General features: G+C 35.3%; 1 protein-coding gene across 1 annotated transcript; it reads right to left on the bottom strand.

Moving 5' to 3' along the window:
* Nucleotides 1–1,363: 1,363 nt before the first annotated feature.
* On the bottom strand, nucleotides 1,364–23,553 carry LOC106137230 (uncharacterized). The gene is made up of 20 exons (XM_060949736.1): nucleotides 23,535–23,553; nucleotides 23,029–23,199; nucleotides 21,381–21,622; nucleotides 20,471–20,612; nucleotides 18,875–18,945; nucleotides 16,601–16,725; nucleotides 16,160–16,295; nucleotides 10,239–10,354; nucleotides 8,947–9,088; nucleotides 8,119–8,253; nucleotides 7,565–7,690; nucleotides 7,209–7,299; nucleotides 6,717–6,844; nucleotides 5,840–6,045; nucleotides 5,063–5,140; nucleotides 4,165–4,199; nucleotides 3,665–3,735; nucleotides 3,002–3,150; nucleotides 2,023–2,134; nucleotides 1,364–1,501 (listed from the first exon to the last, which is right to left on the bottom strand). The coding sequence occupies exons 1-20, from the start codon at nucleotides 23,551–23,553 to the stop codon at nucleotides 1,421–1,423; spliced, it is 2,376 nt and encodes a 791-aa protein (XP_060805719.1). The 3' UTR covers nucleotides 1,364–1,420.
* Between the last annotated feature and the right edge of the window lie 502 nt (nucleotides 23,554–24,055).

The raw sequence follows: 24,055 nt of genomic DNA, 5'->3' as shown, positions 1-24,055 counted from the left end.
ATTTCCATAATTATAAACGTCATGAATATAATTAATGAATAGGTTGTTTTCTTTGTCAGTTAAAATATAATTCATACCTTCCATAAACGCTCTCCTACGCTCTAAATTACATTCCAAATCTGTTAAATATTCATCTAATTCTAACACAATGTCATCTTTATCTTTTTTCGCAAGAACAATCATATGTGACCCCAGCTTCCTTGTGTATGTGTAGTTCATTTCTTTTAAAGCATTTCCCAGAATCCTACAATATTTTGGAAGCAACCATGTTTTGAAAGAATTCGATAACACACTTATAAAGTTTCTCACAAAAGTGTCAAAAATCCCAGGGTATTCATCTTCCTGCACATGATAAATCAAACCATAATTAGTCATTTCTGCCGAAATTAAAAATAATGAACATGCAAAATTAATGAACTTTATCATATTGTTTGTTTCGTTTAGAACTTTTCAATCAATGTTGTGGGTAATTAAATTAAATTACCCATGGTAAGTGTGTTTTAAAAGTCTAAGTAATTGCCAAATAATTTCGGAAATCAATTAGATTTTGCCTTTACATATTCTATAATTGCTTCATTGAACTTGCTTTTAATATCGTCTTGAACTTCTTCACTTTGCTTGTAGTATCTATAAAAAACAATAACTGTAAACACATTTCTAGTTTTATCGCCGATATGTCTTGTTTCTTTTTCGCCAAATTTCGTCAAGTTGTAAATGTATTCGTCCATTTTGACGTCATCTTGAATGGTGTAAATAGCGTTCATTGCCATGAAAAAGTCATTCCGCTTTGGCTTTCCTGCCATTACTATCCTTAAGAACTCCTTCACGAGATTCCTCAGTTTTCTGCCTTTAAAAACTGATAATCTTCTTAATGTATTTGAAAGTTGGTTTATTTTCATTTTCATCAGGTACCTTGGTCCTAGTCCTTTCAGACTTTTGCCTAGGACGTTAAAATATGGAGGTATACGGTCATAGGAGAAGTTTTTCAAGAGAACTCTGCAAATGTTTACGACGAAATTGAAGAAAGGGCCGTGTGGTAATATTATTTGTGGTGTAGTAGTGCGTGGCCTTCTTGTTACGGTTGTCGTTTCTTCTGACTCACAACTTGTGTCCTCAGGTCGATTTTCTGGATCCCAACATCTTCTTACATGTTTTGTATCATTGTTATCTACGTCTGTAAATGCTGGTTGGTTAACTTTTTTATATTTAACATTTGTTCGTAGTTCACCTCCGCCCGTATCAAATGTTCCATAATTGCCGAGTACTTTACAACAAACTAAATAGAAAATTCCTGAGTTAATATATTGCTTCTTACTCAGTAAGAACATTGCGGATTTATGATGATTGCGGTTTTCAATCAAATAGTAAATTTATGGCATTAATTTATTTCAATATTTTTACACTAAGTAAGAAGTAAACTCTATGAAAATAATGGGATTTCAATTCCAGTCTTGTGTCGAATATTTCTATTGCCAAAAACGGTCCTTAGATGTCGAAATATCTGAAAATAATTAAAAAGTATGTGAAAACAAAATCCAAATAATCAACTAAATTACACTGTGAAATAAACAAGGGACATAATAATTTTGCCATATTCAATAGGACTACCTACAAACTAATTGAAGTTACAAATATGATATTAAAAAAAATATATGATCACGTCTTTATCCCTTACGGGGTAGACAGAGCCAACAGTCTTGAAAAGACTGATAGGCCACGTTCAGCTGTTTGGCTTAATGATAGAATTGAGATTCTAGCCCATCGCCTAAAAGAAGAATCCCAAGTTTATAAGCCTATCCCTTAGTCGCCTTTTACGACATCCATGGGAACGAGATGGAGTGGTCCTATTCTTTTTTGTATTGGTGCCGGAAACCACACGGCACTATTATATTTAAAAAAAACTATAACAAATCAAATTATTTTACCGAACTTGTAATGTACTCATTCCCCGCACATAATTTCATACCTACTTGACAAGAAAGACTTGACTTTAATATCCTTTTCAACGAAACTTTGCGTTACCTGCCATACTGCCAGGGTCACCAAAGCTGCAATCAATTGATTATCAGTGGCGATGATGATGGTTCCGAACAAGATAGCGTCAAACGTACCGAGAGCCCATTCTTCACCCCACCTGTACGCGAGAAAATAAAAGGTTAGAGCTGAATCATAGTTGAATATATACATACATACTTGCATACATACTTACATACATACTTACCTACATACATACTTACATACATACTGACATACATACTTACATACATGTATACATACTTGCATTCATACTTGCATACATACTTACATACATACTGACATACATACTTACATACATACATACTTGCATTCATACTTGCATACATACTTACATACATACTTGCATACATACTTACATACATACTTGCATTTATACTTACATACATTACATATAGTCACATCTATATCTCTTGCGGAATTCCAGAGCCAACAGTCTTGAAAAGACTGATAGGCCATGCTCAGCTTTTTGGTTTCATTTCACGTTGTTATCTACCTATTCTTCTTCTAAATCGTGGTTTTTGACGCACACCAGCCCCTGTAGTATGACACGCGCTATTTTGTAATGTATGTGTGTCGCGCGAAACGGGAACACGATAGTATGTCGCGCGATAAAAACAGCGTCGCGCGTGCCAAGCTACGGGGGCTGGGCATAAATATATAAATAACGATACTATATTTTATAATAACTCAACGATACTATATTTTATAATTAATACTTATATAAATAAACATCCAAGACCCAAGCCAATCAGAAAAAATATTTTCTCATCATGCCCTGGCCGGGATTCGAACCCATGGAATGGAAGGATGCTAGGCCAATCGCCAGTAAGATGATGATTTTAGCTGAAGAGAATTTATTTATTTATTTAATTGGTTCACCAACAGTGTTTACATACTACATTCAATGACAGGGGCATTTAGTTATTTAAATTTCAATTGACAATTTAGTTATTAAAAGCCTAACCAAGTTACTGCAAAGCATGAGGGCGTGCCATAATCAGGGTCATGCAGCAGGCAGCTGGTGGACCCTGACTCCCTCGCTGTCAGCTCCACATCCAGAAGTCTCTCCAGCACTGTCCGCTCGTTGGCCACCCAGTTCAAGCCGTCAAGAGCCTGGAGTTAAAAAATAGAAGATACAAATAACTCCAAGTAAGTTGAAAAGATCATGTATAAACAAAGATCCAAGGTTTTACCAACATACATACATACATATGGTCACGTCTATATCCCTTGTGGGGTAGACAGAGACAACAGTCTTGAATATACTGAATGGCCACGTTCAGCTATACGGCTTAATGATAGAATTGAGATTCAAATAGTGACAGGTTGCTAGCCCACCGCCTAAAAAAGAATCCCAAGTTTGTAAGCCTATCTTAGTCGCCTTTTACGACAGAGATGGAGTGGTCCTATTCTTTTTTGTATTTGTGCCGTTTTACCAACGAGAAGGATTTTGCCTTTCACTACCCAAAGGTTGGCTGGAAGAGATTGCTTAGCGATAAATCCGCCTTTGCTCAACATATTCATAATGTATTTATGTTTTTTCTTGTATTTTATTTTATGGGCAATAAAGATAATTTGAATTGTATTGTTTCTTATATTTAATTCGGATATCCGGCTCGGTACTTACTCTTTCAAAAAATGCCGCCAAAAATTGCGTCAGAAGGGTCTTCGTTGATTCATTTGCGCCAAGCGCTATTGCTGTAAAAGTAAAATTCAAACAATATTTAGTAATCAAAATCAAATGAAATTATTCTACGTTCCGTGCCGTTTGGTTCCCGGCACCAGTAGAAAAAAGAATAAGACCACTCCATCTCATTCTCATGGGTGTCGTAAAAGGCGACTGAGGGATAGGCTTATATACTCGGGTTTCCTCTATTAGGCGACGGGCTAGCAACCTGTCACTATTTGAATCTCAATTCTATCATTAAGCCAAACAAACATATTTTATTATTATTCCTTTTTCTTTTTACTACGCTTTTATTTAATTAAATTTTCGGTACTAAAACTACTGAGTATGTTCGTTCGAATTTGCAGATTGAAGATTATCTTATGGTGATACTTAGTGATAATTTAATGATTTAATCGAATAGAACATGTGCAGTTATGATCATGATCACAGTTACTTACCTGCTTCTGGGCCAGCTAACTGCTTGTAAACTGCCCTGTAAAAAAATGACAGTGGCTATAGCAATAATAAATCATTTTGCGCAAGCGTTAATTGCAATAAATCATGCGCTAACGGTGTATGGGAATAACATGAGAAAACTCAAATAAAAGTAGTGCCGTGTGGTTCCCGGCACTAATAGAAAAAGAATAGAGCCACTCGATCTCTTTCCCATGAATGTCGTAAAAGGCGACTAAGGGATAGGCTTACAAACTTGTGATTCTTTTTTTAAGGCGATGGGCTAGCAACCTGTCACTATTTGGATCTCAATTCTATCTCTCAAAAAAAAAAAAAAATCTATGTATTATAAAAATAATATGTATGTAGGTATGTAACTCAAATAACTGAATATGTAACCATGACCCAAAGTCAGACAGGAGCCGCATCCTATAAAATTTTATTTTAATTCGATACCGTGACTCTTCTTCAGAGAGGTGAAGACTCAACCAGGACTAATACCTGAAGGATGATGATAGCTGTGTGGCGACAATTCTAAGCCACAAGTCACAACAGCCAATCACGCGACACTATCAGCCAATAACAGCGAAGAGTCTAAATCGCGCAAGCAAAGATTTCACGGATTAGAGCAATAGTAATTCTTAAATAGATTATTATTATAAATAGATATAATCTCCGACATAACATCGTCGGAGCCGCGGTTGCCCAGTCATAACACCAGCCTGGCAGAAGATCTTCCCTTTGTGGCGGTCGAGCCCGAATCGAGTAGTTATAATTAGATTTAAGTTATGTGACGTCAATAAGTGGTACCTTGTATCCAATTTTGAAAATAAATCTATTCTATTCTAATCATCGCTCCCGCTACAACAGGAATTAAAGAGCCATAAAAAAAACGAATGCTACCTTAGTTGTGTTGCAACGACTACCCGACACGTGGGCAGCGGCCCAGCCATAGATTTCATCTCTTTAGATTCGTCATTCCTGAATAAAAATAATGCGAATTCATCAATGAAATCATTTCATTTACAAAAAACATACATTATTTAACCATATAAATAATTGTTATAAAAAAAAATCATGTGTTTTCCGGCACTTCAGAATAGAACTACTCCATATATTTCACGTGGAAGTCGTAAAAGACGACTAAGGGATAGGCTCATAAACTTGAGATTCCTATTGAAAGCGATGGGCCAGCAGCTGTCACTATTTGAATCTTTATTTCATCCTAAAGCCATACAGCTGAACGTAGCCTTTCAGTTTTTTCAAGACTATTGGCTCTGCTTACCCCACTACCTATTTATTATTAGATATGTATGTATATATATAAAGTATCATTGAGTTAGTATCTCGTTACTAAAGTCTCGAACTTACTACGAGGCCAACGCGAGAGAAAGTCAGTAAAGGACGTGTACAGTGGGCCACATAAAATATATGTCAACTTCTTATCGTAGACGTACTGATCTTTACTCTGTGGCCGATTGTACTACAGGAAAAACAATATAGGCTTAGTATCGTTGATGTTCTTTTCCTAAATTAAAACAAAAACTTGCTTTGAGTTACAGGGCTGATTGGTTTAATTTATACGGAATTACTTATTTAAAAGAAATAAAGAATAACAACTGAATTACAAGTGTAAAGTTAACAAAAGAATAGCGACATTCGATTGAATGACTAAGTTACCTGCCATGAACATAATGAGCATAAAATTCCTCTTGGAAGACCAACAGAGACACTCCCAACCCTGAGCACACTTGAGGCAGCGTTTTGACCGGCGACCCGACCATCTTGTCGGCCACATACATAGCCAAGTGATTGGCTACGTATGCTACCCACCACGCTACGGTAGCTGTAGCCCATTTGTAGCCCAGGCTTTGTGGGAGGAAAGCCTGCCAGGGTGATATTATCTATGGAATAATTGGATGCTAAAATTGATTTTATACATAGATACATATATATGGTCACGTCTATATCCCTTGCGGGGTAGACAGAGCCAACAGTCTTGAAAGAAATGAATGGCCACGTTCAGCTATTTGGCTTAATGATAGAATTGAGATTCAAATAGTGACAGGCTGCTAGCCCATCGCCTTAAAAATAATCCCAAGTTTGTAAGACTACCCCTTAGTCGCCTTTAACGACATCCATGGGAAAGAGACGGAGTGGTCCTATTCTTTTTTGTATTGGTGCCGGGAACCTCACGGTTTTTGTTTTTATTCTCAATTCAATATCATAGGGTGCAGTGGGAAGGCCTATCCGAGCGTACTTTGATCAAATTGGAAACGTTCTGGCAAAAGGTCAGGTTAAGAATACGCGAAACCAACAAGCTTGCATGAAGAGAGTTATGAATGTCGGAAGAAGTATGAAGGAATCGTGGCAAGTGGAAGGATGTCTCTGCCTACCCCTCCGGGTAAGAGGCGTGATTTACCTATGTATGTCAATACGATAAAAATCGGGATAATCTTTTCTATTTGACGGTCTCTTTGGCGCAGCGGCTTTTGGTACCTACATGAATAAAATTTGTTGTCCATTAAACTAAGATAGTTTGAACAATAAAACTCACGTATAATATAGCCAATGCCAAAGTGACAGTATAACCAGGGTGTGCTCGTCTCTGGGTTTGTAAGTTGCTCCACTCTCTGGCTAAAGTCACTGATTTCCATAAGTTGGATTTATCATTTTGCACACCATCTGTAAATATACCATTCGTATCAATTGAAAATTATACTTTACAAGATTTGTTTAACAATTTTTTGAGTAAGTATTACACTATATTGTATTAAGTTCAAGTATGAGTTGGCTTTGCTGATTGAGGGGTTAAGTTATCTAAAAGACTTTATTTTACGTACAAAATTTTAAAAGCAGTTATTTCACAATAAGACCATACACCTGAATGTGGCCTTTAAGCCTTTTCAAAGCTTCGTCTACCCCGCCAGGGATATTAAACGTTATTAAATGTATGTTCGCAATGAGAGTGTAAACCAGTCTGTCGAACAGACTGATAAAACAATGTATAAATTAAAGAAATCATAAAATGCTTACAAATGATTATTACCTTTGCCAAAAGGGGAGACATATTCCGACCAATCTAACAAAAACAGATCGCATCGACATTGACTCCAATTTATCCATGTTACTTTAAGAAGCTGCAAAAATATTTATAACATGTTATACAATTACATTTAAAAATAAGGTACTAAGCTTAGAATTTAAGCCCAAATTTTTAAGGAAATTGTTTAAGAGAGGATAATTCCCGATCATATTCCGTGTTGCACCCTCGGCCGCTTTAATTTGAGGACTAGAATCCGCATTCCAATATATTTATCTTTCTACTTATTTCGTGTTTATTGTATACTCAGTTTTAATACTATTGAATCTATAAAAAAAAAAAAAATAGTAATTAAGTCTTACCTTCAAAGCTACTGCAGAAAATATAAAGGATTTGATGATATGTTCTTCATATTCTGACAATGGCAAGGTCAGGCCTAAAGTGCCAGCCTCTGCTGCCAAAGCGTGCAGGGTTGAGAACCATATCGCCTGTAATGAGTTAACATTTTGGATTTTTTTTTAAACTCTTGTATTTCATCCTCCTGGCGATTAGCCCTGTGGAGTGGAGTATGTTCCCTGGGGAGCTGTATCGTAATATCGCTCTATGTATTTTCACTACATGTTACATACGGAGACCTATTTTACCTTTCTGTATGTATGCGCTAATTTCGGAAAGTTTTTGACGGACTTTGTTCCTGTTTTAAATGTTAGAAAGAAGGTTTTCGGAGGAAGGTTTATCTTATTTAAGTGGAGGCGGGTCGCTAGTATATAAAAGCAACCCAAAAAAATGACTTATTAAATTTGTATTCATGGTTATTTCTTTATCTTAGTTACATCAGCAATCAGCCTTTTTGTTACAATTGTAAGCTGATTTGTTGATGTAATGTTTAAATATAAATTATATAAAAACCACTTACAAAATACAGTGTATCGGCGAGCGATTCCGCTAATAAAGGCGCCAATGAGAAAAGATAGCCGCCTCTGCGTACGGTACCACGCCATTGGACCAATGCGTACAGAGTTGTGAAAACGCCTAAGATTCCACCCCAAATCTGCAATTGCGAAGACATGAATAAAGGTTGATTGTATGTCTATACAGTCAGAATTCTATAGAAGTCAGAATATAATCAGATTTGAACAAGGACCGTTAGAAAACTGTATAATAAGAATCGAACCGACATCAACGAGATAGGCAGTGGCAGATATGTTAACCACTAGACCAACAATATCCTATACATCTTCTATGGAAAGATTACTTTGGGTAGAAATATAGAAGAAACAAATTACACAAGAAGCGGAACCTTCATATTGCCGTGTGGTTTCCGGCACCAATAAAATATAGAGTAGTACCCCTTCATCTCGTTCCCATGGATGTCCTAAAATGCAACTTAGGGATAGACTTATAAACTTGGTATTCTTCTTTTAGCTTGCAACCTATCTCAATTTGAATCTCAATTCTATCGTTAAGCCAAACAGTTGAACGTGGCCTATCTATCTTATCAATAATGTTGGCTCCGTCTACCCCGCAAGGGATATAGACGTGATTATATGTATGAATGGATCTCAGATAAGTCGAAATTTTGCCTCTAAGTGCACCTAAGTATATTTCAAATTTGAACGAAATGGTGACAGCCGTTTACGAAAATACTAACTACAGATACCTACATTTACAAACATTGCTCGTTTAATAGTATAAGGAGGATAACTTGCCATTGACATAACAATACAACAAAGTCATCACAAACCTCCAATCCCCTTATAATGCCAGCTGTAGGTAACTCATGCCCGACCTGAAGGAAAGCGGTTACCGTATCAGACAAGGATTTAGTTGCGTACTGGACCTCCGCCGAAACTTGACCCCGTAGCGAGCTTTTGTCTCTTTGTATCCTGGAATTTAGGATATTTTTAAATTCCTATTAATAATTGATTAAAAATATTTAAAAACTATTACGACAAGGGAGAATTTATTGTATAAGAAATATCTATAGTCGAAATAAAATCTATGCACTTAAGTAAGAATTAAAACTATTCCGTTACTGCTCTGTCTTACCAACAACACAAGAACAAATCTCAGGGTCTATTTAATTAATACTTTATAAGATTTAATGACAATCGACAAACGAAAGCGCCTTCGCCAAAACGAAAGCCATAGATGAAATCACTAGAGGGAGTGTTACAATACAATTATCACGCAAATAAGTCGCCGATATTTTTATTCTACCTGCTACTCGGCTCGTAACTATTTAGTCATAGAAAAGCTTCCGAGCGTTTGACACTTGGAAAATAATGGGATTTACGCGGGCAAACGCGGGGGCGAACTCTAGTTTAGCATAAGCTCATACTTTTGTTTTTTTTTTTTTTTTTTTTTTTTTTTTTTTTTTTTTTTTTTTTTTTTTTTTTTTTTTTTTTTTACACAGATTGAGTTAGCCTCGAAGTAAGTTCCAGACTTGTGTTACGAGATACTAACTCAACGATACTATATATATTTTTATAATAAATACTTATATAGATAAACATCCAAGACCCAGGCCAATCAGAAAAAGTTCTTTTCTCATCATGCCCTGGCCGGGATTCGAACCCGGGACCTCCGGTGACACAGACAAGCGTACTACCGCTGCGCCACAGAGGCCGTCATTACTTACTATATTGCATAGTTATGCCTTATAATATACTAGCTGTGCCCGCAACTTTGTCCGCGTGGAATATTTATTTTGGGCATCATTGAAGCCCTCAAGGATGAATAATTTTCTCCGGTTTTTTCACATATTTCATTATTTTTTTGCTCCTTATAGTTGCAGCGTGATGTTATATAGCCTAAAGCATTCCTCGATAAATCGTCTATTCAATGCAAAAAGAATTTTTCAATTCGAACTAGAAGTTTTGCGCGTTCGAACTTGCGCGTTCAAACAAACAATCAAACTCTTCAGCTTTATAATATTAGTATAGATTTATTGCTTTTCTGTGATGAACTTGTTAAAACTCTGCACAGAGCCTAGATATAGAATTATTTGTAAGTTTGTAGATAAAAATAACTTACTTTATCCTTATTATTAGTGTCCGCAAATAAATGGTAGTTGTTACATTAGCTGTTGTAGATAAGGAGTTTTCTAACAGAAAATATCGCCTGAATTTACTAGTAGTCCACGTGTCTCCCTGAAAGTTACAAAAACAAATGTCTTAAATTACAATTAAAATAAAAAAAAGTAAATGAAACTGAAACATAACATTATACATATATTTTGAACTAGCTTTCCCCCGCGACTCCGTCCGCGCGGATGTCGGTCTTCGCGTAGATGGTTTATTTCTCCATTTTATTTTCAGTCCGGTCAATTTAGACCAAAAAATAGGAATGAAGCTACATTAATTCCCATCAAGCTGAAAATGAGTATAATTGTTTAAAACACAATCAAAAGCATTATTTCAAAATTCCCCATGATTCCGGTTTAAGGAAAAAAATTACCCAAGGTCAAAGGTAAGAAAATGGGATTTTCACGATTTTCTTCAAAACGGTAAGTTTTATAGGAAAATTACCTCAGACATAGATTGTAGATCATAAAGATATCTATAAAAAGGAATCAAAATTTTTTTTCAATAAAGCTACCGTTTCTGAGATATTACGATGCCAAAAGTTGCAAGCGTCATATTATGCATAAGCACGTCTCGTATCGTATTTACTCTATGTAGCAGTAATATAAGTAAAAATATTGTTCTGTCGGTAATTTTAACTTGAATTCAAAATATAAAATATACATAAGTATAATGAAACCCAGTCCCTTCATTTATACTGTAGTGAAACCTTGAGACAACATCTGTCTCTCTGTTTAATTGTGTACGTGGCTAGGCTCGTATAGCTGCTTTATCTCAGAATGCTCAACACATGAAATACCGTTAGTCTTTAATAATAGTTGTCCTTGCGGGGATACCGTTGTCGGCTATGGACACCACGGCCTCTTATGCCCTAGGAGTGCCGGCCGTTTAGGGCGCCATGCCGCCCTAAATGATATAATCCTCCGTGCTCTTGCTACCATCCATGTTCCAGCCGTTCTAGAACCAAACGGTCTGGCTCGGGATGATGCCAAGAGACCGGATGGTATGACTTTGGTACCTTGGAGATTGGGGCGGCCTTTGGTGTGGGATGCTACTTGTGTCGACACACTTGCGCCGTCTCATCTTTAGGTTACTAAATCTAAGGCTGTTCTGCTTCAAATGAGGCAAAAAACCTCAAAAGGCGCAAATATGTAGTTATCGGGATCAAAGTTTACATCAGATGGCAAGTGTGTGATAGTGATATTGAAAGGAGAGTGAACGCGAGGAACATGGTGAATGGAGCTTTGCATGCCTTTATGAGCAGTCTTTGTGTGCACAGGGGCGTGTTGGTCCCGACATTAATGTATGGGAGTGAAAGTTGGGTATGGCAAAAGAAGCACGAAAGCAGAATAAATGCAGTGGAAATGAGAGCGTTAAGGAGTATGTTGGGTGTGAAATTGAGTGACCGGATAAGGAACAGCGTGATAAGGGAATGTTGTGATGTGAAAGATGTAGTTACAGGAATAGAAAAGGGTATGTTGAGATGGTTCGGTCATGTGGAGAGGATGAATGAAAACAGGTTGACTAAGCAGATATACATGGAGAGTGTGGAGGGAAAGGTCGGAGTGGGAAGACCTAGACGAACATATCTTGATCAAATTAAGGACGTCCTGGTAAAGGGTCAGGTCAAAAGTACCCGAAACCGCCGAGCTTGCATGAAGAGAGTTATGAATGTAGATGAAGCAAAGGAAGTATGCAGGGATCGTGGCAAGTGGAAAGAGGTAGTCTCTGCCTACCCCTCTGGGAAAGAGGCGTGATTTTATGTATGTATGTTTGTATGTAGTTATCGGTAATATCTATACTTTTGAACCTTTTGGGGTAGAAACTCTGGGACCGGGGGGCCTATCTGCCCATCAGCTTTTCCGACAATTGTCGAAAAAGCTAATTGAGGTATCTCTTGACCGGAGGGCTGGAAATTATCTGGCTCAGAGAATCAGCTTTGCCATTCGAATTGGCAATGCTGCCAGCCTTCTGGGCACATTCCCGCATGTTGATGCTATGCAAGGACTGTACAATTTATAAATTAAATTTTTGTTTGTAGTCATCTTTTTTCTTTCTTTTTATAAGTAGTTTTAGTTTTAATTTGATTATTGCATTTAATTTGATAATTGTAATCTCTATTATTGTCCTAAGATGATTTTCTTCACTTAGGGTTATTCTATTTTTTTAAATAATAAATGCGAAAGTTAGTCTTGAGTACCACTGCGTAGTGAAAACACGTGTTTATTCTAACCTATTTCAGACTTTTTCAAGTTTAATAATAAAAATGTTAAAAAAAAACGCGCTAATAGTACACTACCTCAGAGGTGGCAAGGAAACGGATGCATATTATGACGCTTGCAACTTTTTGCATCGTTATATCACAGAAACGGTAGCTTTGTTGAAAAAAATTATTGACACCTTTTTTATAGATAACTTTATGATCTACAATTTATGTCTGAGGTAATTTTCCGATTTGAAAAACTTACCGTTTTAAAGAAAATTGCGATACACCCATTTTTTACCTTTGTCCGTGAGTAAATTTTTTTCCTTAAACCGGAATCATGGGGAATTTTGAAATAATGCTTTTGATTGTGTTTTAAATAATTATACTCATTTTCAGCTTGATGGGAATTAATGTAGCTATGTAGTATTTTTTTCATAGTAAGTTAGTAGCGGCCCGCTTGTGCAGCAAACGGTTCAAGCCAAAGCCGACTTTAGGCGCTACAGGTTACGGCGCTAAATCCACTGCGGGTAACGCAACGTGTGTTCGCGGTTCTACAGAACAACGTCTATGGATAAACTAATTTAGATTAAGATTTTTTTTTCTTCGTATTTTTTCGGGATAAAAAGTATCCTATTTTACGCCCAGGATAATAAGGTATAATTATACCAAGTTTCATCAAAATCGAACCGTTAGTTTTCACGTGATGCCTGAACATACAGACAGACAGACAAAAATTTTTTTAATCACATTTTTGTGTTTGGTATCGATCCAGTAACACCCCCTGCTATTTATTTTTTCAATATTTTCAATGTACAGAATTGACCTTTCTACAGATTTATTATATGTATAGATAAGACAAAGCCCTTTCAATTTCGTTACCTTTATAGGGTGTATTTTTATTTATATCGTCTCTTTACAGTGAGTAAGGAATAATTATTTGATTTGGTTATTCAAACCTGCTGAATTATTTAGAATGCAATAGTAGGTACGGCTACCTAACATTGATAACCAAGAACTTATGATAACAATAAAAGAATGCGTATTAGAACGTCGCTTCCATTTTTAACCGACTTCATTAATGAGTGGCGTTTGGGCCGATTCACGTAGTTCTACGAGACGCAGAATGTTTGCTATTTGGTCCCATATAAATTTTATTCATTTTTGCCCATTTTTTTTTATAATAATAGATTTCAAGTTCTAAATCCGCCGGGTGGTAAGCAAGATGAGGCCTAAGGTGGTGCACGCAAGCTCAAATAATACCTATTCACTTTTGCGTAGTTTCGATTTTACAAGTAGTTTTGTTTACTTGGACGATAATATAATTTTGTCTTACAAGATAAACGCACTATGCACTACGGGAATGGCTACGAAGCACTGCGGCAAGTCCTACCGCTACGGAGCGCAATCAAACTGCTACGAAGTGCTACGAGAGCGTGGTTATCTGCTACAACGGAGACAGCGCTGCTTATTTTGTAGTATGTTTACAAAGAATTTCTTAAAGATATAACGAAATTACCTCGGATTAAAATTATAACAAAATTAAATTTATAAACAAAACAATTTAAATCAGAGTAAAAAGCGTGGGGTGCCTGATGTAGTAAATATTAAAATCATTCTATTAGCATATATTTATGACAAGAGAGTTATGAAAATGAAGTAAAATGCACCCCACGCTTTTTACTCTGATTTAAATTGTTTTGTTTATAAATTTAATTTTGTTATAATTTTAATCCGAGGTAATTACTACTACAACTGACTATAACTGATTGTTCGACTTGCTACTACTGAATTCCTTTGTCATTAATTTTTATTTTCTATTTTTTAGTTTGATTAGCAATAAAAGCATAGTTTTTTAGTTTTTTTTAAACTATTATTTATTTTCTATTTTTTAGTTCGATTTGCAATAAAACGGGTAGTTTTTTAGTTTTTTTATACAATTATTTTTTGGCAGTTAACACTTCTGGTATAACTATCTTACTAGAAAAGACTTTCGCAACCATGCACCCATCGCCGGAGGTTTTCACATCTAACTTTCTTAAAGTTATATGTGGCCTGATTGGATTAAATCTCATAATATTCTCATCATCATGATTCTTTTTAAGGCGATGGGCTTGCAACCTGTCACTATTTGAATCTCAATTCTATCTTAAAGCCAAATAGCTGAACGTGGCCTATCAGTCTTTACAAGACTGTTGGCTCTGTCTACCCCGCAAGGGATATAGACGTGATTATATGTATGTATGATGATTGTTAAACCCATTTGAAAAGAATTTTATAGTGATAAATCACTGTTAATAATATTTTTGACTATCCAGCAAACGTAATAATTTTCGATTGTGGCCTTGCCAGGAATCAAACCACAAGATTAAGAGGCAGATTGATACAGGAACAAAAATATTTCAAACATACCTCCACTGCCTTTACAACCAGGAACGCAACAAAGTTTATCTGAAGACATCGTGGCACTTTTGTTGTAAAATCTGTCTTTCACAAAAACAAACACAAACTTGGGACTCCTATCTCAAATAATAAGGTACTTTTTACAGGAGTCCTATCTCAAAATATCTGCACAACACAGTAAACACAGTCAGAGTCCAATCTCAGATGATAAAATCACACGAATATCCGGAAGAACAAAGCTCGACTCAACGGAATATTCCAAACTCCAAATAACGTCAAGTTATCAGCACAAAACAAAGTGCAAATAGGTAAATACACAGGCACCGGTAAAAAACAACAGAAAGAAAGTTTACAGGTGTTCGAATCGAATTCAATCAAAACTTACTGCAAAACTTATTTGACATAAAAAACTGTCACTCATTTTCCAAACGAGTATTACAGTGTTGCTATTATAAATAGGCAAAAGATACCTAATGTTAATTCAAGAATTGCATTAATATGTTAAATACGTATTAAATATCGCAAAGTTCTGTAGGTAGTAACTTTATTCTTGTATTTTTGTAAATTTAGTTGTTCAATTTTCATTTATTACTTTTGTTTTATTACTTATATATTTTTTATTGTTTTAAAATATTCTACTAATTCTACTATGGTTTCTAATGGTAATTCTAAATGGAGCAATGCGATGAAATAAAGAAGCCTCAGGTTAATAGTAACATTATATGGAAATATATTACATCTCTTTTTGACTCATTATACGTCAGAACTTCTTGGTTTCTTGTATGGAGATTACTGGCACTGGTGCTATCTCTGTCTCTCTTACTCTCATACGAAGGATCTAAAAATGAATTTATTAATCCTGGCAGTTTTAATAAGGATAATGAGAAACTCTTATCAAAATATTGCATTGTCATCGGTCCTTGATACGTGTGCAAAGTTCCAAGTTGATCAGACGTTTAGAAATCAGTGAAAATTAAGCTCAAAGATTCCGTTACATACATACATACATACATACATACATACATACAACCCAAGCTAATAAAAGCGTAGTAAAAACAAATACTTTGTTCGTAATGTTATATTAAAAATTAAGGTTTTATTTTATTTTCTTTTCTTTTTAAACAAAATTATACTCAAAAGAGCTGATTGTATGCGATAGAGTTGCAGAAAAATGATTCGGTGTTTATGTTAGCATTTTTGTCGTGATCAATAAAAATGATAGTGTCAAAGGAAATACAAAATAAAATTCTGAAATGGTTTTTTACCTTTACGTAATATCCGTTTGGTTTTCGTACAGAAATCGGTATTGGCTTTAGTTCCCCATCTAAAGACAGAAATAGCCCAAATGTGCTGTCACTCTCAAAGATAGATAAATTGGAAATGTTTAAAGTGCACTTGTTTCTGAAACAATATTTTTTGTGAAATTGAAAACAATTTAATTTTGAATGGACTTCATTAAATATAATAAAATCTGCCTACTATGTACCCTTTACAAAGCGCAAGTGCAGAAGAAGCTGTAGTACAAACGGACAATCCATATTGTGGTGTTTTCTTAAGCGACGTCAATTTACAAAGATAAATCTAAAATTTAAATCGTCATTAATAAATAAAGATGTCATGTGATAATTAAAAAAGAAAAAATAAAAATGAAATAAAAATTGTATGGTTTTTTGTAAACACATCATTAACTTTTGAAAGACACTTACGAGATATCACTTCCTATTCGAATTTCAGTTGGAGAAAAACATGAGAATATTTTATTGTCGGTATTGTCTTCCAACTTGAAACCTCCTGTAGCTGTATACGCTGCTATAGCTATTATAATATTTTCCTGTAAGCACAAAAACATAATTCAATTTTTATATATACTTTATTTAAATTGAATTCTCTAATAATCTTTTATTTTTATTCATTCATTCATTCATATATTCACGTATATCTCTCGCGGGGAAATCAGAGTCAGCAGTCACTCAATAAATTCGTAACTTTTATTTATGTACAAGATATTCTAAGCTAACATACATACCTACATACATATAATCACGTCTATATCCCTTGCGGGGTAGACAGAGCTAACAGTCTTGTAAAGACTAATAGGCCACGTTTAGCTGTTAGGCTTAATGATAGAAATGAGAGTCAAATAGTGACAGGTTGCTTGCCCATCGCCTATAAGAAGAATCCCAACTTTAAATCTATTACTTAGTCGCCTTTTGCGACTTCCATGGGAAAGAGAGGAGTAGTTCTATTCTTTTTTTTTTTAATAGCATTCTCTAATATTACATAAATGGTCACATTGCCAAGTTTTGATCAAACCTTTCGACCTTTGCTCACCCATGCTTCAGGCAAAAAAATAAACTAAATATAGTATTTTAGTGGCAAAGAGAACCTTAATCTTTATATCTAAAATCACGACTCATTTTTTCCATTTTGTAAATTATCATCTGAAATAATTCAGACATTTGCTGAGCCTTTTTGGTACATTTACTTATACTACTCTGTCAAGAAAGTAGCAGGAAAAGATCAATAATACACAAACTGTTTGTTATTCATCCAAATTTATTTTATCACCTTCAAAATATGCTCCTTTAGAAACGATACACTTACGCCAACGAATAATCCAATCATCAAAACATTTTTTAAACGCTGTTTCCGGAATTGAGGTCAGTTCTCGCCGCGAATTCTCTTTTATGTCTTCTACCGATTGAAAACGGGTGCCACGAAGTGGTAATTTGAGTTTAGGAAAAAGAAAAAAGTCGGCTTGAGCCATATCTGGTGAATATGGTGGTTGCTCGATGGTATTTGTCGAGTGTTTGGTTAAAAATTCGTTCACAATGATGGCCTTGTGCGAAGGTGCATTATCATGGTGCAAAATCCAAGAATTTTCTTTCCACAAATCTGGCCTTTTTCGTCGGATTTGCTCTCTTAAACGCCGCATAACACTTAAATAATATTCCTTATTTACCGTTTGACCTTCCGGCAAGAATTCCGAGTGCACAACACCGCGATAGTCAAAGAAAACAGTCAACATGACTTTGACTTTTGAACGACTTTGGCGTGGTTTTTTCGGTTTCGGTTCAGTTGGAAGGCGCCACTCCGAAGCTTGTTGACTAGTTTGCATGTCAAACTCGTAAACCCACGTCTCGTCACCAGTAACAATGCGTTTCATGAATGTTGGGTCGGAATTGACTCGTTCTAGCATGTCTTCAGCGACTCTCATGCGATTGAGTTTTTGAAAAAAATTCAGGTCTTTTGGGACTAGCCGAGCGGCAACATGTTTCATACCCAAATTATTAGTTAAAATGGTACGGATCGACTCGTGAGATACAGAAAGTTCGGTGGCTATCTCTCTCAAAGTTGAATGAGGATTTTCAGTCACTATTTCCTTCACTTTTGCGATGTTAACTTCAGTTGCAGACGTTGATGGCCTACCAGAGCGAGGCAAATCTTCCATCACATCTCGACCGCTTTTGAACGCTTTGTACCACTCATAAGCACGAGTTTTTGATAAAGTCGATTCACCGTAAGCCTTCTGTAACATTTTCAGTGACTCCGAACACGATATTCCATTGGCAATGCAAAATTTAAGACAAACTCTTTGTTCGATGTTTTTATCCATTATGAAATTAGCAATACACACTAGATATGATATAACTAAAAATAGCACAGACAGATGCAACTCAAACTCCGCGCCAAAATGGAAAACAGTTGTGCCAATCTAACAACAACAAAAAAAAAACAAAAATTTGAATTTGGAACCATAAATAAATAATCCATTCCCGATACTTTTTTGACTGAATGTAATAGTAAATTGTCATATTTTTTATGTATTACTTATATTTTGTACCAAGAAAATAATTTTTCATTCTTTCATTCATACAGTATTTTTCCATGATCCAAAAGCTGCCTTCTGTAAGTCAAGTATAGAAATGTCTGAAGAAAAACAAACCTTGCCACTTCAAATAATTAAGGTATGTACTTACTTTTCCTCGTGAGAGATAAAACTCTCCTAGGTTTTTGTTAGTCAAAGTCTCTATTGTAAGGGGTGGTAACCCTGTAAAAACAAAAAATATATTTAAAGCTTACAATTTCTATAAGCTTAAGATATTTTGCATCTAGTCACGCAAAATTTCGCATTATGTTAATTTACGTCTAACATTATTATCATAGTAATCCGAATGATATTATAAACAAGCTGTTGCCCGTGACATCGTACATCGTGGATTTCATGTGTTTATCGATATCAATGATTTATCATCATCAGAAAATGTTCATCAATTTGAACGATTTTTACTATGGTGTCATTTTCCATATAAGTTTGGCAGGTCTAAAAGGGTTTTTAATCAACTGATAACGTAGAATATCTGTTTTTGTCTTACTTTGTCTATTACCTCAATAAACCATTAAATAATGATAGCGTAAGTACAACAAAAAAAGTTTCACCAACATCGTGCGAAAATATTTTTTTTCCCGTTTTTTATATTACAGAGCCAACAGTCTTGAAAAGACTGAATGGTCACGTTCAGCTATTTGGCTTAATGATAGAATTAAAATTCAAATAGGCCCATCGCCTAAAAAAGAATCCCAAGTTTGTAAGCCATCCCTTACTCGCCTTTTACGACATCCATGGGAAAGAGATGAAGTGGTCCTATTCTTTCTTGTATTGGTGCCGGAACCACACGGCACATTATATGTATTGATTCTGTGGTAAATGCGCGAAGTTGCGATAACGGATCTACTTCTAAAACATTTCTGTGTAATTCAATCAAATTCTGGGTACCCAGAGGGACGGTCTTGCCAATCCGTGCATCAATCACACTGAATGTCATTAAATTTATTGATCGATGATCGCTTATCTCATCCATTTATTACAATGACAACGGATAATAGATGCACGAAATTCATATTAGACAACCACTAGCTTTATACTAGGGCTTTGCTTATGAGAGAATATTCCAAGTAAACTAACTGGAATAATATATATTACTTGCCTTTGTGCGCAGCTTCATCTATATGATGATGATCACGGAAATAAAATATATATATATATATGCCTTTACCTTGCCATAGTCCAATAAAATTCATACAAACTTTCATCAAAATCGCGCAGCAATGTCGTGAAAGCGTAACTGACAAACAGATTTTTCTATTATCAAGTAGTAGTAGTAGCTATGGTGCGTAAGCGCTCAAATTTGGAGCGTTTGTAGCACTTTTGATACTATTTGAGCTTGCCTGCACCACCTTAGACCTCATCTTGCTTACCACCAGGCAGATAGAGTCATAATAGACTAGCGCACTCATATCTTTTATATAAAAAAGCATAAAGCTAGGTGGTGCCGTGTGGTTCCCGGCACCAATACAAAAAAAGAATAGGACCACTCCATTTCTTTCCCATGGATGTCGTAAAAGGCGACTAAGGGATGGGCTTACATACTTGTGATTCTTTTTTTAGGCGATGCGCTTGCAACCTGTAACTATTTGGATCTCAATTACATCATTAAGCCGAGCAGCTGAATGTGGCCATTCAGTCTTTTCGGGACTATTGGCTCTGTCTACCCCGTAAGGGATATAGACGTGACGTGTGTATAAAGCTAGGAACTCGCCTTTCGGAAGTTGAAGTTTGGGCTGGATCCACAACCGGCAGGGCCCGGCCTGGTCTGTGGTGTAAAGGTTCCGTACACATTGGCTCGCCAGCGTTCTGCAGGCAACCATGTCATTTTGCTAAAAGATAAATATTTAATTTAAAAAAATACATTATATTAAATGCCTGCTGGAGACTGCTCCATATTTATGTGAATATTTTTTACATTATATCTTTCTGTGGATGACGTAAGAGGTGATAAAATAACTTATCCAAATAAAAGTTTTAACAATCGGATTAGTTCAAATGTTGAAATGTTTATCCTTATATTTGAAATTCCCAATGACAAAAGCAATATACTTATAAGTGTAGTAAAAGTGTCTAGTATATTTCTCATGGAGGTTGAAATCATTTTCCCTCTGTCTATCCGCTCCAACCCCTGTTTCTAGGAAACCATAATAGTTTACACCATGATAATTATTCGTAAATAATAAAGGCATTAATAATAAATAAGTAAGAGCGTCAGTAGACGAATCGGTAAGGTGCCTGGTTAAAAAGCGGTCGCGCATAAAAGGCACCGGTTCGAATCCAATTACGGCCATGTACCAATGACTATTTTCGAAGTTATATTTCGAAGTTTTACATTAGTTTTATAACTAACCGATGCCCTTACGGTGAAGGAAAACATCGTCAAGAAACCTTCACATTCATACAATTGGATGTGTAACCATATGAGCTAATACGGGTTGGGTTTCCCTGCAAAGGTAACGGAGGTCAGACGGAAGTCGCTTCGTGAACAAACCTGACTTACACCATCCAGGATCCATGGTCAAGGGTTTACTCAGGGCTCCTCTCCAGAGTGGGAGGGACTATAGTCAGGAGGAAAAAGTATGAAGGCATGTCCTCACCATACAAAGATATTCAAATTTGACGAATTCCAGAACCGTTGATGGATGTAATCTCGTCTCCTCATACTTAGGTCTCTCAGCCAAGTATTTCTTCGTCACGCACACATTTTTAACGACGATTTCATTCTTGTTACACGTGCAGGAATCACAACGCACACATCTGTTGTTCTGTGCCTTGTACCCTCGGGAACACTTCACGCATAGAACCTCTTTCATTGGCGATCCATCGAGGTTTTGCGTTACTTAAAACAAGTAGGTACTTAGTTACTCTTACAATAAAAACAGTATTGTTAATAAAGAATTTAGCTGTTCAGATTTTTGGAATTCTAGTTTACAACAGTTAGTATCAGATGGCTATACCTTGATATCAGATACGCTAATTAACATAAAGTACATAATCCCGAAAAGATTATCCAGATCGTTTAAAAATGAGAAAAAATTAGCCTTTTATTATTCGGAATTCTGTCCTTTATAAAAAACCAAGATGTAAAGTTTCCATCTAAATTTAAGCTGTGAAAAATTGTATCACTTTATGTCTTCCCGCATATGTCGTAAAAAGTTTAAACAACAAACAATTTAGTGAATGGCTACCTACTTACATTTATAATCTAAGGTACACCTAAATAGGTGTAGCTCAACAAGGAAGCTAATACTCTTTGTTATTACGTCATTATTATTCAAAGAACGAATACTGGTCTAGAATAAAATATGTATAAATGTTTGACAAATTGGAAAATCAGAAGTTGTAATTAGTTTTTGAGTGGGAGATAGACTAAGAGTATTCTATCGTATTATTCAATAGTTTCATCTAAATATTCATTGTACTTATTATAATTCTAATCTCTATGAAGTAGACGTTAAATGTATTTTTAAGCGGTATCGTTGTCCGATCCCAATGTCCCCATTACCATAGTATGAACCTACTTAAACTAAATCTTGATAAGTATATACAGTATTAGTTACATGATGCCTTAAGTGGACCCCCAAATTAAATGTGAATGAAATAAAAAAAGTAGGTAGTAAGTATAAAGAAAGAGTTAAAAAAAGATCCAAATTTCATCTATTGAAGTAAAATTACTAAGCTTGATATTTCCACTTCAATTATTCAACTCTTAACCTAAATAATACTGGGAACTGTTATCGAAAATTCTTGCTTTATCTTGAGTAAATTTCGGAATTCCGCAAACTTTAATCGGTTCCCTAACTTTGTGAGAATTTGCTCACTTTAATTACGCCTCGAAAAATATTAGCATGGATGTTTTTTCAGCTTTGACAGTACCTACAGGATACTTACGGGGGTGTTTCAAACTGAACATTTCTCAAATCATAAACAATTGTTGAATTAAATAATAAATATCTTAACATAATTAATTAAACTGGGAATTCTTCTTTTAGGTGGTGGCCTAACAACTCATCATTATTTGAATCTCAATTCTTTCACTGAGCCATGCGTATGAACTGATGTCTGAGTCTGTTGGCTTTGTCTACCGTAAGGGATCAATACATAATTATATGTATTTGTATATCTTAGCAATTTAACTCACCACCAAATAGCTGAACGTGGCCATTCAGTTTTCTCAAGACTATGGCTCTGTCTACCCCGCAAGGGATATAGACGTGACCATATGTATGTATGTATGTAACTCACCAGTGATATAATCACTAGGACATTTCCTGCAAACGAATCTTCCAGAAGTATTTTGACATTTTCTAGGAATACAGGTGGAGCCGTCGGAGGAAACTAGTTCAGTTGCATTGCAAGCCCTGCATTTTGCTGGTCCGCTTGGAACGCTATGGTCGTCGCATGCGCAAGAAAAGCCTGTAATTTTTCATTTTGAGTTTGTTACGAACAAAATACAAATCTTCTTTCTCTATGTAATAAAAATAATATTAATAAAATCTTGTTGGATAATTATTTGAAAAAAACCTAATTAGTTGATCCTACATATAAAATTAAATCAAAATTTGAATAGAATACCTACATAAGATATTCTGCAAGAATATCTTTTCAACATTTAGAACTTTTTGAATAGCTCATAACTGCACCTATATATTTCATTTAAAATACTTTTAAAGTGCTTAGAGAATATATCACTAAACAATCATTAGCTTAAGTTACAAATTACAAAGTATTTAACATTAAAATTTACTTACCATCTGCAGAACGAATCATCGATACGTTAGCAGGACATGCCTGGCAGCTCATCAAATTGGGATCATAATACTCTGTTGAATTACAAATAGGTAATTCATATGCACTTAAACCAAAAATCATAAATACAATCAAATATACTATGGCTAATCCCATTTCACGGCCAGTTTTTTTTTAATGAGGAAAAGAGATTCGTTTTGAAGTTAACACTGGCATCTAACAAAAAATATTAATAATAATGTAGTACACGATTTTAAATCAAGAAAATAAAACATATTACACTACAAAACTGGCCGATAATTATTGACGTATTTTTCAAAAAACAAAACAAAGCACGCCATTTTCTTGTTTGTAATAATGTGTTATATACGTTGCCTAGCAACAATTAGGGTTGTCGAAGCGTAATTTATAAGAAATGAAATGGAGCAAGACCCTTCATGAGTTTAAAAATAAACTCATAAACATTATGTTAGCTCAGAACATCTTGTACATAAATAAAGATTACGAATTTATTGAGTTACTT

This window comes from Amyelois transitella, chromosome 19, assembly GCF_032362555.1.
Source record: "Amyelois transitella isolate CPQ chromosome 19, ilAmyTran1.1, whole genome shotgun sequence".
In the NCBI taxonomy this organism is placed as follows: domain Eukaryota; kingdom Metazoa; phylum Arthropoda; class Insecta; order Lepidoptera; family Pyralidae; genus Amyelois; species Amyelois transitella.
This window is presented reverse-complemented; position numbering and strand designations above follow the sequence as displayed.

What these genes read in the sequence shown, in the direction of transcription:
- LOC106137230 (XM_060949736.1), bottom strand. An exon ending in ACACTAATAATAAGGATAAA is followed by an intron (nt 9,089 to 10,238) that starts GTAAGTTATTTT and finishes CCTAAATTCCAG; the next exon opens with GATACAAAGAGACAAAAGCT. An exon ending in GCATTATAAGGGGATTGGAG is followed by an intron (nt 8,254 to 8,946) that starts GTTTGTGATGAC and finishes TCGCAATTGCAG; the next exon opens with ATTTGGGGTGGAATCTTAGG.